This window comes from Diabrotica virgifera, chromosome 10, assembly GCF_917563875.1.
Source record: "Diabrotica virgifera virgifera chromosome 10, PGI_DIABVI_V3a".
Taxonomy (NCBI): Eukaryota; Metazoa; Arthropoda; class Insecta; order Coleoptera; family Chrysomelidae; genus Diabrotica; species Diabrotica virgifera.
In genome coordinates, this window is record NC_065452.1 from 144810872 (window position 1) to 144829269 (window position 18398).

General features: G+C 36.2%; 1 protein-coding gene across 4 annotated transcripts in view; it reads left to right on the forward strand.

Annotated features, from left to right (window-relative positions):
- The window catches only part of LOC126893222 (purine nucleoside phosphorylase-like), a 108574-nt gene that overhangs the window by 76273 nt on the left and 13903 nt on the right, over nucleotides 1-18398 (forward strand). For 2 of the 4 annotated variants that reach the window (XM_050663193.1, XM_050663191.1), the window contains exon 2: nucleotides 5270-5382. In XM_050663193.1, coding sequence (XP_050519150.1) covers nucleotides 5270-5382 — 113 coding nt within the window. The remainder of the gene's footprint in view (nucleotides 1-5269; nucleotides 5383-18398) is intronic. The other 2 variants (XM_050663195.1, XM_050663192.1) reach the window with 1 other exon arrangement.

Sequence of the window (18398 nt, forward strand, 5' to 3'; positions counted from 1 at the left end):
TAGAAACTTAAAAAAAAACAAAAAACACTTTAAAAAAATTATAATGAGTTTTCCCCGATAAGTCACTTTTGGTTTATTCACATTTTATTCATCGATCATTTATATTTTATATTATCATCATTATTTATATTATTCACCGATTTTTTGGTTATTTCATGTGAAAATATTCGATTTTTGAAAGTTATATTTTTGCTTAGAATAATTTTTTCGATAAAATATTTTCTTTTTGAGTTATTACCTACCTACCTTAAAAAAATAAGTAAAAAAACATCATCCAAAATGCCTCAAGGGGCGCCAAAATCATTTTTTGCGCACAGGCGCCAGTAACCCTTACGGGGGCCCTGAACATGGTATGCAGTAGTTGATGCTAGATAGTTGGAATTACTGGCGGTTCCCCAAAGTTGTATACCATATGTCCACACAGGTTTGAGAATGGCCTTATACAACAGTATTTTGTTGTCCAATGATAATTTAGATTTGCGTCCAATCAGCCAATAAATTTTGCTAAATTTAAGGCCTAGCTGTTTTATTTTGGTGAATATATGTTTCTTCCAAGTCATCCGTCGGTCCAAATACATGCCAAGATATTTAGCATCGTCAGCTTGTGGGAGGTAGCAGTCGTTGATTTTTACTGGTGGACATGTTTCTCTGCGTAAAGTGAATGTCACTTGTGTAGATTTCGCTTCATTAACTCTGATACGCCATCTTTTTAGCCACTTTTGGATTTTATCAAGTTTTGTCTGAAGGTTCTTTGAGGCTGAGGCCGGATTAGTGTGGGATGCGAAGACCGCCGTGTCATCAGCGAATGTTGCTACAGTGGTGGTCCTTGTTCTTGGCAGATCTGCTGTATAAAGGAGAAACAATATAGGTCCCAAGACGCTGCCTTGAGGAACGCCAGAATATATTGGATGTAATGCAGTAAGTTCACTCCCTTGTTTCACGAAGAAATGTCTGTCTGATAGGTAGGATTTTAGTAGTAGATAGTGGGGATAGGGTAAGAGATCTTTCAATTTAAATTGTAAGCCGCTATGCCACACTTGGTCAAATGCCTGTGATATATCCAAGAAGGCTGCTGAGCAATATCTTTTACCGTTCAGATCCCTGTAGATTTGGTTAGCTACCAAAAAAATACTGAGAAAGAATTGCTCAATTTGATCAAGGTACGAAAATTTTTATGTCTGGGCCATATCCTGAGGGGAAAATATGCAATCCCTCAACTAATCATCCAAGGAACAATTGAGGGCAAGAGAGACGTAGGTCGCAAAAAAATGTCGTGGCTACGAAATATAAAAAATTTTACAAGCATAAATAACACTGGCGAGCTTTTGCATAATATATAGATAATTCGCCAACGCACTATAAAAAGAAGGATTTTTCAGATGCTAAGCTTAAAATTGAATAGTAACTTTATTATAATTTTACTATTGGGACGATGAACCAATAACAGATAAATACGGAAATACCACAAAGTGCTTTTCTATAAAACGCTGTCTCTGGTTATTTCCCACATGATGAAATTCAGTCAATGAAATACACATTTCTCTAAAAACTTCATGGAAATATAGTATGTGGTTTGAAATTATGTATTTATTTTTTTAAATAAAGGGTTTCCATCAGCTCTGGGGGCTTCTAAATACATAAATATCTACACTACTCTCCAAAACTAACGCACCTTCTTAAATGTACCTATACCAGGTTCACAAATATAGTGCCTAGACTAAGGCATAATAATTGCGATATAAGCGTTAAGCCAATTAAGAAACGCAGAGGGGGTTTACGAAGCTTTGAACTTTGAAGAGGGCCGTGCTAAGTCCAAGGACCGTACGAATTTTATACGAGATATCCCAATTTACGTAGAAAATTAGAGTTATAAAATCATTACCGTAAAGAGTTACTACACTCTTTACCAATTTTTATAAAAAAAATTAGGCACACGAACATAAAAAATTGAAGAAATCATAAATATATGAAATTATCTATTAAAAATTAATTAAATATTTATTTATAAAATTATAATACAGCTATACAAAAATATTAATGTGTTAGGTCAGTGTCATTATCGCTATCATCTGCTAAATTAATTACAATACTTTGAAAATTGATGGATTCGACCGTTACTTGATGGAAGTTCATTAATCTAACAATAAAACACTGAAAACGTTTGTTTTCTATACTTCCACAAAATTTATTATAACTATGTGACTACAGCTGTTTCGGCAGAGTGCCTTTCTCAAGTGATTTAGTTTACTATGTGTTTGCTTTTTAAAGTCTTTAACTGAAGAGGTTGACGAGTGGGGAGTTGTTTGTCTCGAGTTGGTCATTCAGAATTATATCTGTATTTTTTAATTTATTAATTTCCATAGATTCTAATAAAGATAGCTTAAGGCCTTTATTTTGAATATGCAGAATTTGAAACTCTTCATTAAAAGAATGATTATGATCTAGAACGTGAAGTGCGTATGTAGAAGTGTCTTTTTATTGTTGAAAGCCCTTTCGTGTTCTGCTGTCCGTTTGTCAAAGGCATGATATTTACAAAAGCAGACTACTATTTCTATAGATAAAAGAGACTATAATAACAAAACAATAGAATTTTTAAATAACCAAAATAGTATAACACTAAACAAAGACCCCACAGAAAAATACCGAAAACAAATTAAACTATCAATTGAAAATTCAAAATCAATATTAAATCCAACAGAACAGAATTACCTTAATATTATGAACCCACAACCTCCTAAATTATACTCTTTTATTAAACTACACAAACCTGACCACCCAATAAGGCCTGTAGTTTCTTTTTATACAGCTCCGTCATATAAACTTTCAAAAAAACTGTCAGATATTATTACAGAATACACTAAATTTTCACCTAAAATCACCGTAAAAAATACACTAAAAGTAGTTAATAAAATACTTAATTTTCAATTGTCCAACAACTCAAGACTAATTTCATTCGACGTAAAAAATCTTTTTCCTAGTGTTCCTCCTACAGAAACTTTTGTTCTAGTTAAAAATCTTTTAGACCATAATAGTACAAATTCGATCATTGCATCTGAAATTTTACACCTTCTTGAAATTTGCATAAATCAAGACTATTTTGAATTCAATAATGAAATATACACAAACAACAGTGCAGGACTTATTATTATGGGTAATCCTCTAAGCCCATTGCTATTAGATATATTTATGAACCAGCTTGAAACAACAATTTCAAAACATCCCGTATTTAAACAGTTCTTATATTGGTGGAGATACGTGGATGATATACTAGTATGCTCTACAGGAACTAACAGGCAACTATCATACATTAATTCACTTCATAGTAATATTGAGTTTACAATAGAAACAGAACAGAATAAGTCCATAAACTTTCTAGATGTAACAATTACCAGACTACACAACAAATATGAGTTCTCCGTATATCACAAGCCTACCCATACTGACACAACTATACACAATTCATCATCCCATCCTTCTTCTTTCTTCTTCTTTTGCCCTTTAATTCGTCCAATTCTGAACATAGGCCATCCCATCCTACACAACACAAATTAGCAGCCTATCATAGCATGATACATAGACTGACAGAAATTCCCATGTCAAAAAATAACTTCGAAATAGAATTGAACATCATTAAACAAATAGCAGTAAACAATGGCTATAACGATCAAACAATTAATAAAATTTTAAACCAAAAACTCCATAAGAAAGCCCTGAAATTAGTCTATCCACCACCACCGAAAGAACCCAGTACCTTCTGCTCTATCACATATACTGGCAAGATTACAACAAAAATAGCCAGATACATAAAAAAGAAAGGAATAACACCAGCTTTCAGAACTCACAACAACTTAAGCAAATATATTAAGAACAATAAGAGCCGAAAGAGAAAACAACTACAGAGTGGTGTCTACAAACTAATTTGTGGTGACTAGCAGAACCTTTGACAAACGGATAGCCGAACACAAAAGGGCTTTCAACATAGAAAAACAGACACTTCTACATACGCACTTCACCTTCTAGATCAGCGGTTCTCAATCTCCACTCATCCATCTAAGCATTCTCATTTTCGCCACATGCATTCGTTGTTCCTCTTTCTTTTTTATTGCCCAACATTCAGTTCCGTACATCATAGCCGGTCTTATGGCTGTTTTATAGAATGTTCCCTTCAACTTCATTGGAATTTTCCTGTCACACAGCACACCACTCGCTTCCTTCCACTTCATCAATCCAGCCCTAATTCTACTGCATGCATCTCCATCTATTTCTCCATTACTCTGTAATACCAATCCCAGGTACTTAAAACTATTGCTTTTTACAATCAGTTCATTATCCAAAGATACCATGTTATTTGTAGTAACTGCATCTTTAAATGAACATTGCAAATATGTACTCTGTCTATGTCCTACTAAGTTTTAAACTTTTTTCCTACAGAGCTTGTCTCCACTGTTCCAGTTTTTGTTCCAAGTCTCTTTCACTATTTCCTACTAACACGACATCATCAGCATACATTAAGCACCATGGAATGTTACCCTGTAGTTTCGCTGTTATCTGGTCCAAAACTAATGAGAATAAATACGAACTAAGCACCGAGCCCTGGTGCAATCCTACTTTCACATGAAATTTATCAGTCTCTCCCACACCTGTCCTTACACTAGTCGTTACTCCCTCATACATATCCCTCACAATCTTTACATATTCACCAGGGACTCCTTTCTTATTGACTCCTTTCTTATCGTCAACAACCTCAATATTAACATTATTTATATTTATTCTGTCATTTGTATTTTGTCATGATTTTTGTTTTACTCATGTTCATTTTTAATCCTATCTTCTCTGATGCTTGTGCTAGTTGAGTCAGTCAGCATTGTGGCTAGTTCTTCTTGGTTGTAATAAGAACAACATCATCGCAATATCTGAGGTGATTGAGTTTCTTCCCATTTATGTTGATACCCATGTCTTCCCATTCCAGTTCTTTAAAGACGTCTTCCAGAGCTAAGGTGAAGAGTTTTGAGGATATGTATTACATCTCCTTGTCTTATGTCTCTACGAATGGCTATGGGATTCGTTTTGTTTTTTTATTTTCCCATTCGACTGTCATAGTTGCTGTTTTATAGATGTTATGTTTATGTAAGAGTTGCCTGTACCTGGAGTCTATTATGCTGTTATTTACAGCTTTAGCTGTTTAGAATGCTTTATTATAGTCAATAAAACCCTTAATAACGTATTTCAACATTGGAATAAAACATTAATCAATCTTTCTTTGTTTCAGATACACTTACGAAACTTTAAACGAAACTGCAGAATTTTTGAAGAATTTGGTTCCCATCAAGCCCAAGATTGGTATCATCTGTGGCTCAGGCTTGGGTGCGTATTGGAATGAAGGTCCATATTGAAGTTTGTTTTATTTCTATTCGTGTGTGTCAGTGCATGACTTAGCCATTATGTCATCATCACCATTCTCTTTGCTTTTGTACCTATGAGGGGTCGGCTTTCCTAATTACATTGGTTCATAAGGTTCTGTAATTAAGTATTTTCTATGGGAAATTAGCCACAATTTTACTAAAAAATGAATTTATTAACGTTTCGAAGCCCAAATCGGGTTTCGTTGTCAAAATACAAAATACTATTAAAATAAACAAAAATGTTGTTGCTAAGTAAAAAAATTCTTCTAATAATTTATTTAATCTGACTCATTTATATTGGCAATTCTTTTTTTTTATTTTTTATTAAATGAGTCAGATTAAATAAATTATTAGAAGAATTTTTTTACTTAGCAACAATATTTTTGTTTATTTTAATAGTATTTTGTATTTTGACAACGAAACCCGATTTGGGCTTCGAAACGTTAATAAATTCATTTTTTAGTAAAATTGTGGCTTATTTCCCATAGAAAATACTTAATTATAAAAATGCCACAAGGAAATAGCTTCAGAACAACATAAGTTTCTATCTTGGGTCATATCAATATCAGTCCTCTTTACCGACATCTCCTGCTTAAGTACCTTTCCCCAGGTTTTATTTGGCCCTCCTCTCCTACTTTTTCCAGGAACTCGAAATCAGCAATACTTATTGGGTGATTAACGTCTCGACGTTGAACATGACTAAACCATAGTCCGCAGAGCCTATTTTACTTCAAATCAGGCCCGAGGCAGTACTCAATTTTCGGGCCCCGCTATAATAATAGATAGTAATAACTTTTTTAAATATTTAATAGAAATATAGTTACACCAGAAATTTAAAAATATTTATTAGCAATAAATTAAATTTATATTTAAACAATTAAACATTATTTAGGAGTTAGAATTTATATTTATTGGGGTTAGAATAATATTCGACACAAATTTTTCAAATATCTTTTTCCGATATCTCGAATTCGAAGCAAAATATCGACAATTTACCCTGTTTGTGGAGTGGCAGTAGGCTGCGTTTAAAATTTAAATTTCAGCTGAATATCTTAAAAAATGTGAACAAAACTTCAAAGCTGTATTTATTCTGATGGCCAAAATATAGGGCTGTCTTCATTTTGAACTGTATATGTATAATATGTCATTTCCTCTTGTAAATAATTTATTCGTAGTTGTTGAACCATAAAAGGATAGACCGTTCTTGGACAAAAATTTAATGGTTGCTATTATTCGCTGAAGAACGTTTCTCCAATGTTCTTCTAAATAACTCATTGTCGTTTTCTATAGGAGAAGACGGAGATGTACTTGCGACAGGTGAAGTCGCTTGAAAATCAACTGCGGAGTCATCATCTATCATTTCCTGTTCGTAAAATGAAAGAATTTTGAAAATTTATTTTGTTATTGCAATAAAAAAATTTTTGTGATCTTTCCGGGCCCCATCAAAATGCGGGACGGGTCTAGTGGTAAAATAGGCCCTGATAGTCCTCCATGGTGAAGAATCTGAAAAAACTGACACCGAAGAAAATTGATCTTTCTGATGAAGTTAATCAACAAGGAAAATTAAGACCTTCTCCTTGGCCTATTTAATAATATTTACAATACAGAAGCGATCCCTAAAATATAACTGTAATCCGTCTTCATACCACTGCCAAAAAAGAAGAACGTCAAAATCATGCCAGGACTTCCGCCTTCTAAGTATATATTTTAAAGCTTTTCTTGCGAATCATACAGAGCATAATGTATAGAAGATGTAACAATGTCACCGATCAAGAACAATTTGGCTTCAGGAAAAGTATGGGGACACGTAAAGCAATATTCTGTCTTCAAACTCTGGCACAAAGATGCAAAGATCAACAAGCGGATCTTTTTGTCTGTTTTATTGATTTTGAAAAAGTGTTAGACTGGGTACAGCACAGGACCTTGATAGACAGATTGAACGGCATCGAAATCGACAAAAGATATTCTCAAATTATAGAAGCTATTTATTGGAATCAGACAGCAATCATAAAGACCAATGGTAACACGTCAAGGCCATTGAAATACAACGAGGTATCAGACAGGGTTGTGTGTTATCAGGTAATATTTGCCAACGTTTTATCGTACTGTTCAGAAGGTATAAGGATAAATGGAAAAAGAGTAAATAACTTTCGCTATGCAGATGACACTGTTTTAATGACTGATTCGGACGATAGTCTCCTGATACTGTTCAATTTAGTCACTGAGAGTTATAAAAAAATGGGGATAAAGATTAACACTGCGAAAACCAAAGTTATGAAAATATCAAAGAACAAAAATTTACCGCTTCCAATATACATATTATGTGAACCACCAACAATTTGAATACGTAGACCAATACAAATATCTTGTCTGCTGATTTAACAATCAACTTGATTATAAACAAGAAATAGAAAATGGAGGTAGCCTGACAAGGCTTTATCAAAATGAGAAGCTTATTTTGTAACAGTAGCATTAATATCAGTCTTAGATGTCGTTTTCTGCATTGCTTTGTATCAACATCATCATCATCATCATCATCATCATCAATGGCGCTACAACTCTTCGTGAGTCTTTGCCGCGTTTACTATTGCCTTCTATGTTTGTCGGTCCTGTGCCACTAATAGGGAACTTGCAAAAATTTTTAAATATTAAAATGATATTAAAAAACATAAGGTAACATGATCTTAAAACGCTTGCATGTGAAAAAAACAAATATTTTTAACCCGTACGCTAATTACGACGTTTTGAAAATGCTATAAAATTCAAATATCTTAGGAGGCTCTTGAACGTCCTTCTATTGGTTCGACGTCACCGGCCACGGTGAACCGGCGGAAACAACGCGATTAAGGTAGGTATCACGGGTATATTACATTTTAATCGTCTTTAATGAAAAATTCCTAGGTATTATTTATGTTCATCTTATATATTATAATAAGTAGTTCCCCAATCAGCTTAGTTTTAAACTGAAAGTTGAGTGCTACCTTGTAAAGAGTTTAAAACGCATAATATGACGGACGAGGGTTTTTCAAAAGGTCAATCTGACTAACTTACCTACCGTTGATGTCTTCATCGTGGCAACTTTTATAAAAAGTAGTAAAAGCTATTCTATTGGAGAAATGCGAGGTGTCAAGGCAAATAAGTAAGAGTTATTAATAAGCATGTTTAAACCGTTTATAACAATAGTTTGGTACCATTATATTATAGTACTTATACGGTTTACCCCGTGGGTTTGATCTACCTACCTCTAATCGAAGGATTTCGTATATCCTGGAAAAGATTACGGTGTAATTTGTATTATAATAAAGATTATATTTTATTGTAATGTTTATTAGTACCTACTGGAGCCTTTCATTATTGTGTTCAAAGCCTTCTGAGAAAAGATTATGGTGATTAGCAGCAACAAAATCCTTCTTTACAAAGTTAATAATACGCATAAATAAGAAGAATCATTATTGTCATTTTACAAGTTAATATCTTTATCATCTCAGCTTATACTTACACCTCATCCCTCGGTAGACCGCAAGCTATAGTAGAAACTTGACTGTAGACCGCATACTATAGTAGCACCAATACTTTTTAGTTACTCTTACTTTTATTACTAAAAGTTTTGTTTATTTTTAAGTTACTTGTTTCTTCTTTGTTCTTCAACACAAGAAACGAACAAAGTAATTTCATAAAAAAGAACTTTTTGATACATGTCAACAGAGATAAAATGTTAATATTTTACCTGTCACAGAAAAAATCATTTTTGCCACAGAGTAAAACAAGACATTTCAACTATATTATTTATCTATGGGCAAACTGCATTAAATGCAATGGCCCACCCCGAACGGACAAACGATACGAGTGGCCTGTGACGTCAGACCTCAGGTCTCGCTTTTGAAGTTGTTTAAAACGGAAATTTTAGGCGCGGAACTTTGATTAGATGTTGTACGTACACTATTCATTGTTAAGACGTAATATTTTGAATATAACATTTTAAAACATAAATTAACAATTTTATGCAAAAAAATTTTTAGTGCAAGTTCCCTATTCCCATTGTCGCACTCCCATTTTCTCTAGATCTTCTTTGACTGCATTTTTCCACCTTTTTCTAGGCCGCCCAATAGACCTTCTTCCATCTGGCCTTTCCCAGAACACATTGTTTATAAGGCGATTGTCGTTACTGCATATCACATGCCCTGCCCATCTGAGTCTATTAGCCTTTATATATCTGACTAGATTTTCTTTTCCGAATAGAGACTCTAGCTCGTTATTGTATCTGCGCCTCCATTCGTTTGTCACGCTGTCTCTGCAAGGGCCATATATATCATTCGAAGGATTTTACGTTCCCACACCAGCAATTTAGTCTCTTCTCTTTTTGTTAGCGTCCATGTTTCGCTTCCATACGCGACTGCTGGTCGTATTATGGTCTTATATATCTGGATTTTTGCACCTCGTTTCAAAGATCTGTTTCCTGCCATTATTCGCGTTTCAACTTCTCGCTCTAATTTGTTGTCATTTGTGATTGTTGCTCCTAGATATTTAAATTCTTTAACCACTTAGAAGTTATGATCGTTTATAGTAATATTTTGCCTTATTCGCCGTCGTTCTTGTTTTGAGACGACCATGTATTTTGTTTTGTCTTCATTTATTTTTAGACCAATGTTTAATGCAGCTTCTTCAAAGCTCGAGAAAATATCCTTAATTTCTAATGTTGATTGTGCTACTGCGTCTACGTCATCGGCAAAGGCGAGTATGATTTTTGCTCCCGAGCAGTTATGTCTGGTTTGATTTTGGGATAAATTTTTCGCATGACATATTCTAAGGCCAGGTTAAATAACAATGGGGACAACGGATCTGCCTGTCTCAGTCCAGAATTTACGCAGAAAGCATTTGATATTTTTCCCCCTATTCTAACTTGTGCAAAGGAGTTACTTACACACATTTGTGTTACCGCAGCTAGTTTCTTGGGTACGCCGAGCTCGATCATTGCCTTCCATAATTTTGCACGATTAATTGAATCATAAGCCTGTTTGAAGTCTATAAAGATCTGATGAACGTCCCGATTATATTCCCAATACGTTTACAAACGTACATCTAACTTATTTACATATTCTATCGACTCTGGAGTCGCCATCAGGAAATCCTCTGACCTGCCATGATATGATCTTGTGGGACACTGTTCTGTGATGTGATAGATGGTTTGTGGTTGTCCACAGTCACAGAGTGAGGATGTTCGTTTACCCCATTGTGCATCATGTAACCACATCTGCCGTGTTGGGTTCTGATTCGGTTCAGCATAGACCATGTGTTGCGTGGTAAGTCAAAGCCTGGTGGTTTTTGTGTGATGCAGGGTAAGTTGCTATTTTGTTGTTCCATCCATTCCCGAGTCCATGTTGTCGTTAAATTGAACTCATTTTCCACAGCAATCTTTACTGTTTTCATTGGTGGTCGTCTGGAGCGTAGACGGTTACCGTTGGCGGTATCTATATCTTGATGGATTGGCAGGTTCTCGTTATCTACTATCTTTCTGTACTCACTAGTGAGTGCGTGTATGCGTCGTAGTTTGGGTGGTGGAATGTGGCTCAGTACTGGTAGCCATTGCGTAGGGGTGGATTTGATAACTCCAGCAATCATTCTCATTGTATTATTCAATTGGGCATCTACTTTGTGTATTGTGTACATGTGGGCTGTTAAGCCATGCTGAAGAGCAGTATTCCGCAGTTGAGAAGAGTAGGCCCAGGGCAGATGATCGCAAGGTGGAAGCCGATGCTCCCCATGTTGTGCCGCACAGCTTCTGGATGATGTTGTTTCTGGATTTAAGTTTTTCCGCTGTTTTTTTCAGCTGTTCCTTGAATGATGGGGTTCTGTCAAGAGTCACCCCAAGGTACTTTGGTGTTTTATTGTAGGCGAGTGTGGTGTTTTCGAACTGAATATTGAGTGTTCTTCCTGCAAGCTTGTTATTTAGGTGGAAACTGGAAACCTCTGTTTTCGTAGCGTTTGCTTGGAGCCTCCATTTACGGAAATAGTTTCCCACTATGTGTAAGTCCGCCGTGAGGATTTCTTCTGTTTCTTCAAATGACTTACACCTTGTTGCAAGGACCCAGTCATCGGCGTAACCAAACTTCCTTGATCTGGTTTCTGGTATATCAGAGATGTATATTTATTTATTTTTTTTTTTTTTTTTTTTTTATTTAGCGTATGGCTTAAGTATATCACAGAATATATTTAGATTTATGCATTATACAATGCATCACAAACAGATGTCCAATTTTTTTATATATTCGATTGACCCTTCGGTTGCCATTACAAAGTCTATAGGGTCGCCTGTGTATGCTCTGCGTGGGCAGTCCTGAACAATGTGACTGATCGTCTGTCTTGCAGCGCCGCAGTCACAAGAAGGCGAGGGGAGTTTACCCCATCTGTGGAGGGAGTCGGCGCATCTTCCACAGTTTGTTCGAATTCGATTAAGGGCTGCCCAAATCTTACGGGGACGTTCAAATTCGCCAGGTTTCCCTATGATGTCCGGTAGACTATGGTAATGCGGATCTGTCCTACTTTCCCAATCTTCTCTCCATCGGGTATTTAAGTCAAAGTTGGATTGCTGCAGCGCTTGAGCAGATTGTAGAGGGGGTAACCTGGATCGTAGACGGTTTCCAAGAATATCGGGGATGTCGTTGTGGACTAGAAGCTGGCGACTGTCCATTATTTTGTTATATTCTTTAACCAATGCATGTTCGCGGCGTAGGTTGGGTGGTGCTATATTACTAAGGGTAGGTAGCCACATTGTAGGGGTGGGCTTAATTGTGCCTGTTATCATACGCATAGTACGGTTTAGTTGGGTGTCAACCAGGTGGGTATGCCTGCTATTTAGCCACACTGGAGCACAGTATTCTGCCACCGGATATATCAGGCCAAGAGCAGAGGATCTTAATGTTGATGCTGTGGACCCCCATGTAGTGCCGCAGAGTTTCTGTATTATATTGTTGCGTGTTTTCAATTTTGCTGCTATTTTCGTCAGGTGTTCTCTGAATGTGAGCGTTCTGTCTAGAGCAACCCCAAGGTATTTCGGGTATTTATTGTGTTTTAACAGCTTGTTATTAAAATACACTCGCAATTCTCTGTTTGCCAACTTGTTGTTTAGATGAAAAGCTGATACTTCAGTTTTTGTAGTACTTGGCTGTAGTCTCCATTTCTTAAGGTATTCGCTGAGGATGGATAAGTCATTCGTGAGAGTGATTTCTGTAGTTTCTAAAGATTGGTGGCTTGTTGCAAGGGTCCAGTCGTCAGCATATCCAAACTTCCGAGATTCGGTTTCAGGCATGTCAGCAATATAGAGGCTGAAAAGTAAAGGGGCAAGGACAGAACCCTGTGGAAGACCATTGTTAAGTTTCATCTGTCTACTCGTCTCCTTTCCCATTATAACCTGGAAGGCTCTGTTGGTCAGCATGTTGTCAATGAGGTTAATTATCTTTCTGCAGGGGATGATGCGGGCCAGTTTATATATTAATCCCTGTCTCCAAACAGTATCATATGCTGCTGTTAGATCTATAAATACTGTTGCTGTCTTTTGTTTCTTTTGAAAACTAGCTTCTATAAAAGTTGTTAATGACAGCACTTGGTCCGTACAGCTTCGATGAGGGCGGAAGCCAGCTTGTTCAATGGGGACATTTTCTAGTATCCTGTGACTAATTCTGTTGAGGAGAAGCTTTTTTAATAGTTTATATACCATGCTGAGTAGAGCTATGGGGCGGTAGTTTTCTGGCTTATCGTTTGATTTGCCCGGTTTCGGAATTGCAATTATCTTTGTTCGCTTAAGTGAGAAAGGAATGTTACCTGACTGAAGTATATCATTAAAGAACATTGCAAACCACTGTTTCGTGTATGCACCACTGTGTATCAAGAACTCTGGATGGATACCATCAAACCCAGGTGCTTTACCTGATTTCATTTCTTTCAGCGCATGTGTGATTTCAGAAATAAGTATTCTTGCTGAATATTCGGAGTTCGTTCTGTTCATTTGTTTTAATGCCCTTAAGTCTCTTTTCACGTTGGTAGTATGTGTTCGATCTCGTGGAGCTCTGGATAGAGATACTATATGGGAGGCAACCTTGTTAGGAGACATTTTAGACTCTCTGGATTCCAGCTGGTTAGCTCCTCCAATTTTCCGCAACAAGGACCATGCCTGCCGGCTTGATTTTTTTTTGAAGTCAAGGTTTTCGACAGTCTTTATCCATTTTTGGCGTCTAGCTGTATCGATGTTGTGTAAAAGCTCATCGGCTATTTCTCGGTCACCACTTTCGAGAAACTTCGTGTATAAGTCTTCACATGTTTCAGTCCATCCAGGCACATATTCTTTGCGATACCCCCTAGGGATGGTTTTCTTGGCAGTGCTTATTACTGCGCCTACTAGAGATGTATAGCCTAAAGAGAAGAGGAGCCAGGACAGATCCCTGAGGAGCTTGTATATCATGCCTTCTCTCCAGACTGTATCGTAGGCCGCTGTTAGGTCTATGAATGCGGCTGCAGTTTTAAATTTTCGCTGGAACACTGCCTCAATAAATGTGGTAAGTGAAAGAACCTGATCTGTACAGCTTCTTTTGGGTCGGAAACCTGCCTGATCAACCGGTATTGTTTCAAGCAGCTTTGGGCTAATTCTATTGTAGATAAGGCGCTCTAGAAGCTTATACGTCACCGATAGTAGTGCTATTGGTCTGTAATTCTTAGGGTAGTTGGGCAATGACCTTCGAGCGTTTGAGTTCCTTTGGCATGATACCGGTCTTCATAATGTCCGTGAAAAAGTGGGCTATCCATTCTCTCGCACAATTGCCGCAGTTAATTAAGAATTCGGGATGAATATTGTCAAAACCTGGGGCTTTACCTGGCTTTACATCCTTGAGAGCAATAGTGACTTCTTCTAATCTCCACTATAAAGGAGACAGTACCACAAGAAAAAGATGTATTTATCTTTCTGAGTTATGATCTTTGCCCAGTCGGGCTTGGGAAACTCCCCAATTATAAGTTCAAAATCAAGACCAACTATGCTCCTGATTATATATTATTTTATTTTACTATAAACTTCAGTCGTGTGGTTTTCCACGTGACAAAATGAATTTCTTTTATTAGTTTTTTACAAACAATAATGGTTAGATTAAACATTAAATGCTGGTAATAATAAAATTTTCCATATTTTCATATTATTACAATTGTTTTTATACATAACACTATAATACTTGATCCGTTACTTATTCCACAGCATTGCGATCGTTCAATTATCCAATAAAATTCCTATACAAGCATTAAAAACATGAAAATTACAGTGTTTTATAGCTGATTATTATTAATTAAGCATTAATATTGCGTCATGGAATAATATTTCTGTTAATTATAGCTGTTGTTTTGTTCTTTTCAACACTCCGAAGTGTCGTAATAATGATATGGGAGATGACATGACGCAGGTCAGTTAAAGATAAAGCATCTCGTGTTTTTATGGGGTTTACTTTAAACCGAAACAAAGAATGATGCAAGAATGTTTCCTATTGATTTCTATATATTCCAGTCGATAACATTGGCAAGGAATTTTTATTAACATGTTTTCACAAAAATATTAATAATGCATTTGGCGACCCCATAGCTGAATACACTCCTGTACTGGTCTAGGCATTGCCAAAATAAGATGATAGATGTTTGCTTGTGGCACCTAGTTCCAAGCAACTTGGAACTTCATGGATTAACTGTGCCAGAGTCTGTGGAGGATGGTGCAAAGTGGACAGTCTCCTTCCCATCATAACCCACACATTATGTTTGATATGATTTAAATCCGGTGAACGGTGTGGCCATGGCAAAACATTACCGCCAGCTTCTTGGAGAAAGTCCATATATGGGGTCGTGCGTTGTCTTATAGAAAAAGCATGTGTCGACGGCTGTCTAGATAAGCCAGTAAAGTGGTTTGTATGATGTGGTCAATATAACGAGCAGCTGTCATACTGCCTCGAATAAACACAAGTGGTGATCTGCTACCATCGGCAATAGCCCCCCAAACCATTACTCCAACTGTCCTATATACATGCCTCTCAACAGCAAACCCGATATCTCGTCGCTCTCCACGGCGCACAGTGGTTCCAAATGCTGAAAACGTGGTCATGAGGCGAAAAAAGGAGTCCCTATTTAGGGATGTTTATGTTTACAGTTGTTTTCTCATACTGTCGTAGAGTCCTAATACGCAGGTATGAGGATCAGACTGGATGTATTCTGGTTCACAACTCAGGAACAAGTGGGCCATGTCCGGGGTTATTTTGGCCGGCAAAGAAAGTGAAAAAGAACTCGTATATTGAAAACGCTGTAAAACGTTTTGTAGTTTATCAATTTTAGCGCTGTAAAGCAGATTCTTCTTTTTTAAGTATGTAGTAATGTAAGATATAACTTAAATCAACATTTATTAACAATAAATGCTTTAAATCTGTTAATGCATAAATAGTGAAAATATACTTGAAATAATTAACAATTTGTAAAGATGCATTCCAAAAGTACAAAATTCTGCATAATTCTGCGACTAATGTTTATTAATCTTAAAATATATAGTATGGAGATACAGAATCACTTTGGTTTAGCTGCCTATAACTGCCTATGCATTGCTGGCAGTTGTTTGAATACAAAAGTGGGAAATGACGCATATTACATGATTCTGGCGATTGTTGAGTATGTATGGGCAGTTGTACATAAGTAATAGGTTCTGAATATTGTACTTCATAAAGAAAATGTATTGGTAATCAGCAGCTTCAAAGGTCCCTTATTTTAAACAAAACATTTTAAACATTTTAAACAAAAATGCGGCTAAAATTAAATTTTCGAACTTCTTTCGTCCATATTGGATCCGCCATTTTGTTTAAAAAAAAGTAATGTTAGATTTGTAATCAGCTACCTTAACCTACCAAATTTGACAAAAAATTTTCCTTTTTGATTGATATTTTCAATTTCTTTCCGCCATGTTGGATCCGCCATTTTGTTTTTCAGAAAAAATAATGCCAGATTAGTAATCAGCGACTACTAAAAACCCTTAAGAACGAAAGTAATTCCAAAATGTATAAACAATATACGCTTTTAAAGGTTCATGACCACGTTTTCGGCATTTGGAACCACTGTGCGGCGGCGTCTTATCATCTTACGACCGTCATGCATTCCTAAACAAAATCGCGATGCATCGCTAAATGCTACATTATGCCATACTGCCACCCAACGCTGCTGTTCTCTATACCAATTCAAACGTTGATGAGTGATCCGCAGTCCGCAGTCAAAGGAAGCACTAGTCGTGGCCCGTGGGCGGAATGAAACCAGTCCAAAGGCTCGAATGCGACGGTATAGTGTACGCATAATAGTGTATAATACAGGTCTACCTTCTACTCCAAATCATTGGTCAACGATTTGACGTGTAGTGGCAATACGGTCTCGCAGAGCCAGTAAAAATCGCCTATCTTGACGCTCTGTGGTAGGGGAGAGTTGGACAAAACCGGGTACCACTCCAAAAACCGTCTGTATCTTTTGCTATGTGAGAGTAGCAAATGTTTGCTGCAGATATTCTCAAATGACTTAAGTTTGATATGTCAATGCCAATTTTTAAGAATATTCTTAGATTTTTAATTTTTTTTATTTTTATGAAAATATTGCAAAATACCCGGTTTTGTCCAACCGGTATGATAAAACCGGGTAGTAACTTTATTTCCATGTAAAAATACCAATGGGCAGAAAATAAAATATTTATTAAAAGTATGTGAACAAAAATCGAAAATATATGAACAGAAGTCACAAATAAAAACTTAATTTACATCATCATAGGCACTACAGGCGTCATAAGCCCATTTGGTGCAAGACACACATTTTATCCAGCCTTCCTTCGCATTATAATTTGAAAATAGTTAATTGTAATATAGACACGCATCGTCATTATCTTCTTCCTCCAAACTCTCCAAAACTTTGTTTTTGGTGCAGCCCTTTTTACCACGTTTTTTCTTTTTTTTTTTTTTGTCCAGTTCATTTAGTTTTAATTTTTTTACGACTGGAGATTTATTTTAATTTTTCCTACTAGCTTTCTTACTAACTTCTTCAATAGAAGAAGCCACACGTTGTAGTTAACTAAAAGCAAAAAAACCACTGCAGAAACTGGAAGTAACAAGAGGTGTGATAAAATCGGGTACCCCGTTTTGTCAATCTCGTAAACAAGACATTAAAAGTTATTTAAATTTTTAAAATTATGATATAATATTCAAAATTTTTGGCCAAATTAAAGGTAATATACTAGGTTACATGTGTTAAATTTTGAAATGGCCATTAGCTATTCATTAGAGGAGAAAATAGCTATCAACTTACCTTAAAAATCGAGTTTCCTGCATCAAAAAACAGGTGAGGTCTTACTGCTCCGGCACAGATTACTCAAATTAGGTAGAAATGAATACACACGACTGTTGGTGGTAAAGGGACACTAATTTTAACATTGTCTAATAGATAGCAGCAGACAGTTAGAAGAATTAAGGGGTACCCGGTTTTATCAACCTACCCGGTTTTGTCCAACTCTTCCCTACGCCTCGGTTGACCTCGGTTGGTCTTCTTCGTGTTCCTCTACCTTCGTTTGTTCACACGTGACACCAGTGCCGTACTGAGCATGGTTCCGCGGAACCAGGGGCCCGCTCTAACGCGCTCTTTGCTTTCTTTTTCTAATTTGATAGGGACATTTTGCACTACACAAGTACACATTAGAAAATGTAACTTCTTAATAAATTTTTATTTTTGTGTAGTTATTTATAAATAAAAACGAAGAATACCTATTTATCAAAAAATTTGAAAACAAAATTAATAATAGACACAAGGAAAACTAACTTTTGGAAGGTTCTGTACTTGTTTTACCTACTAAAAGAAAGTGACTAAAACGCAAGATCTGGTTTCAACACATGTAAAGAATTACCGCCTGTAGGTACCTTTTAACTCAAAAACTTATATTTATATCTGCACGTTTCATGGATT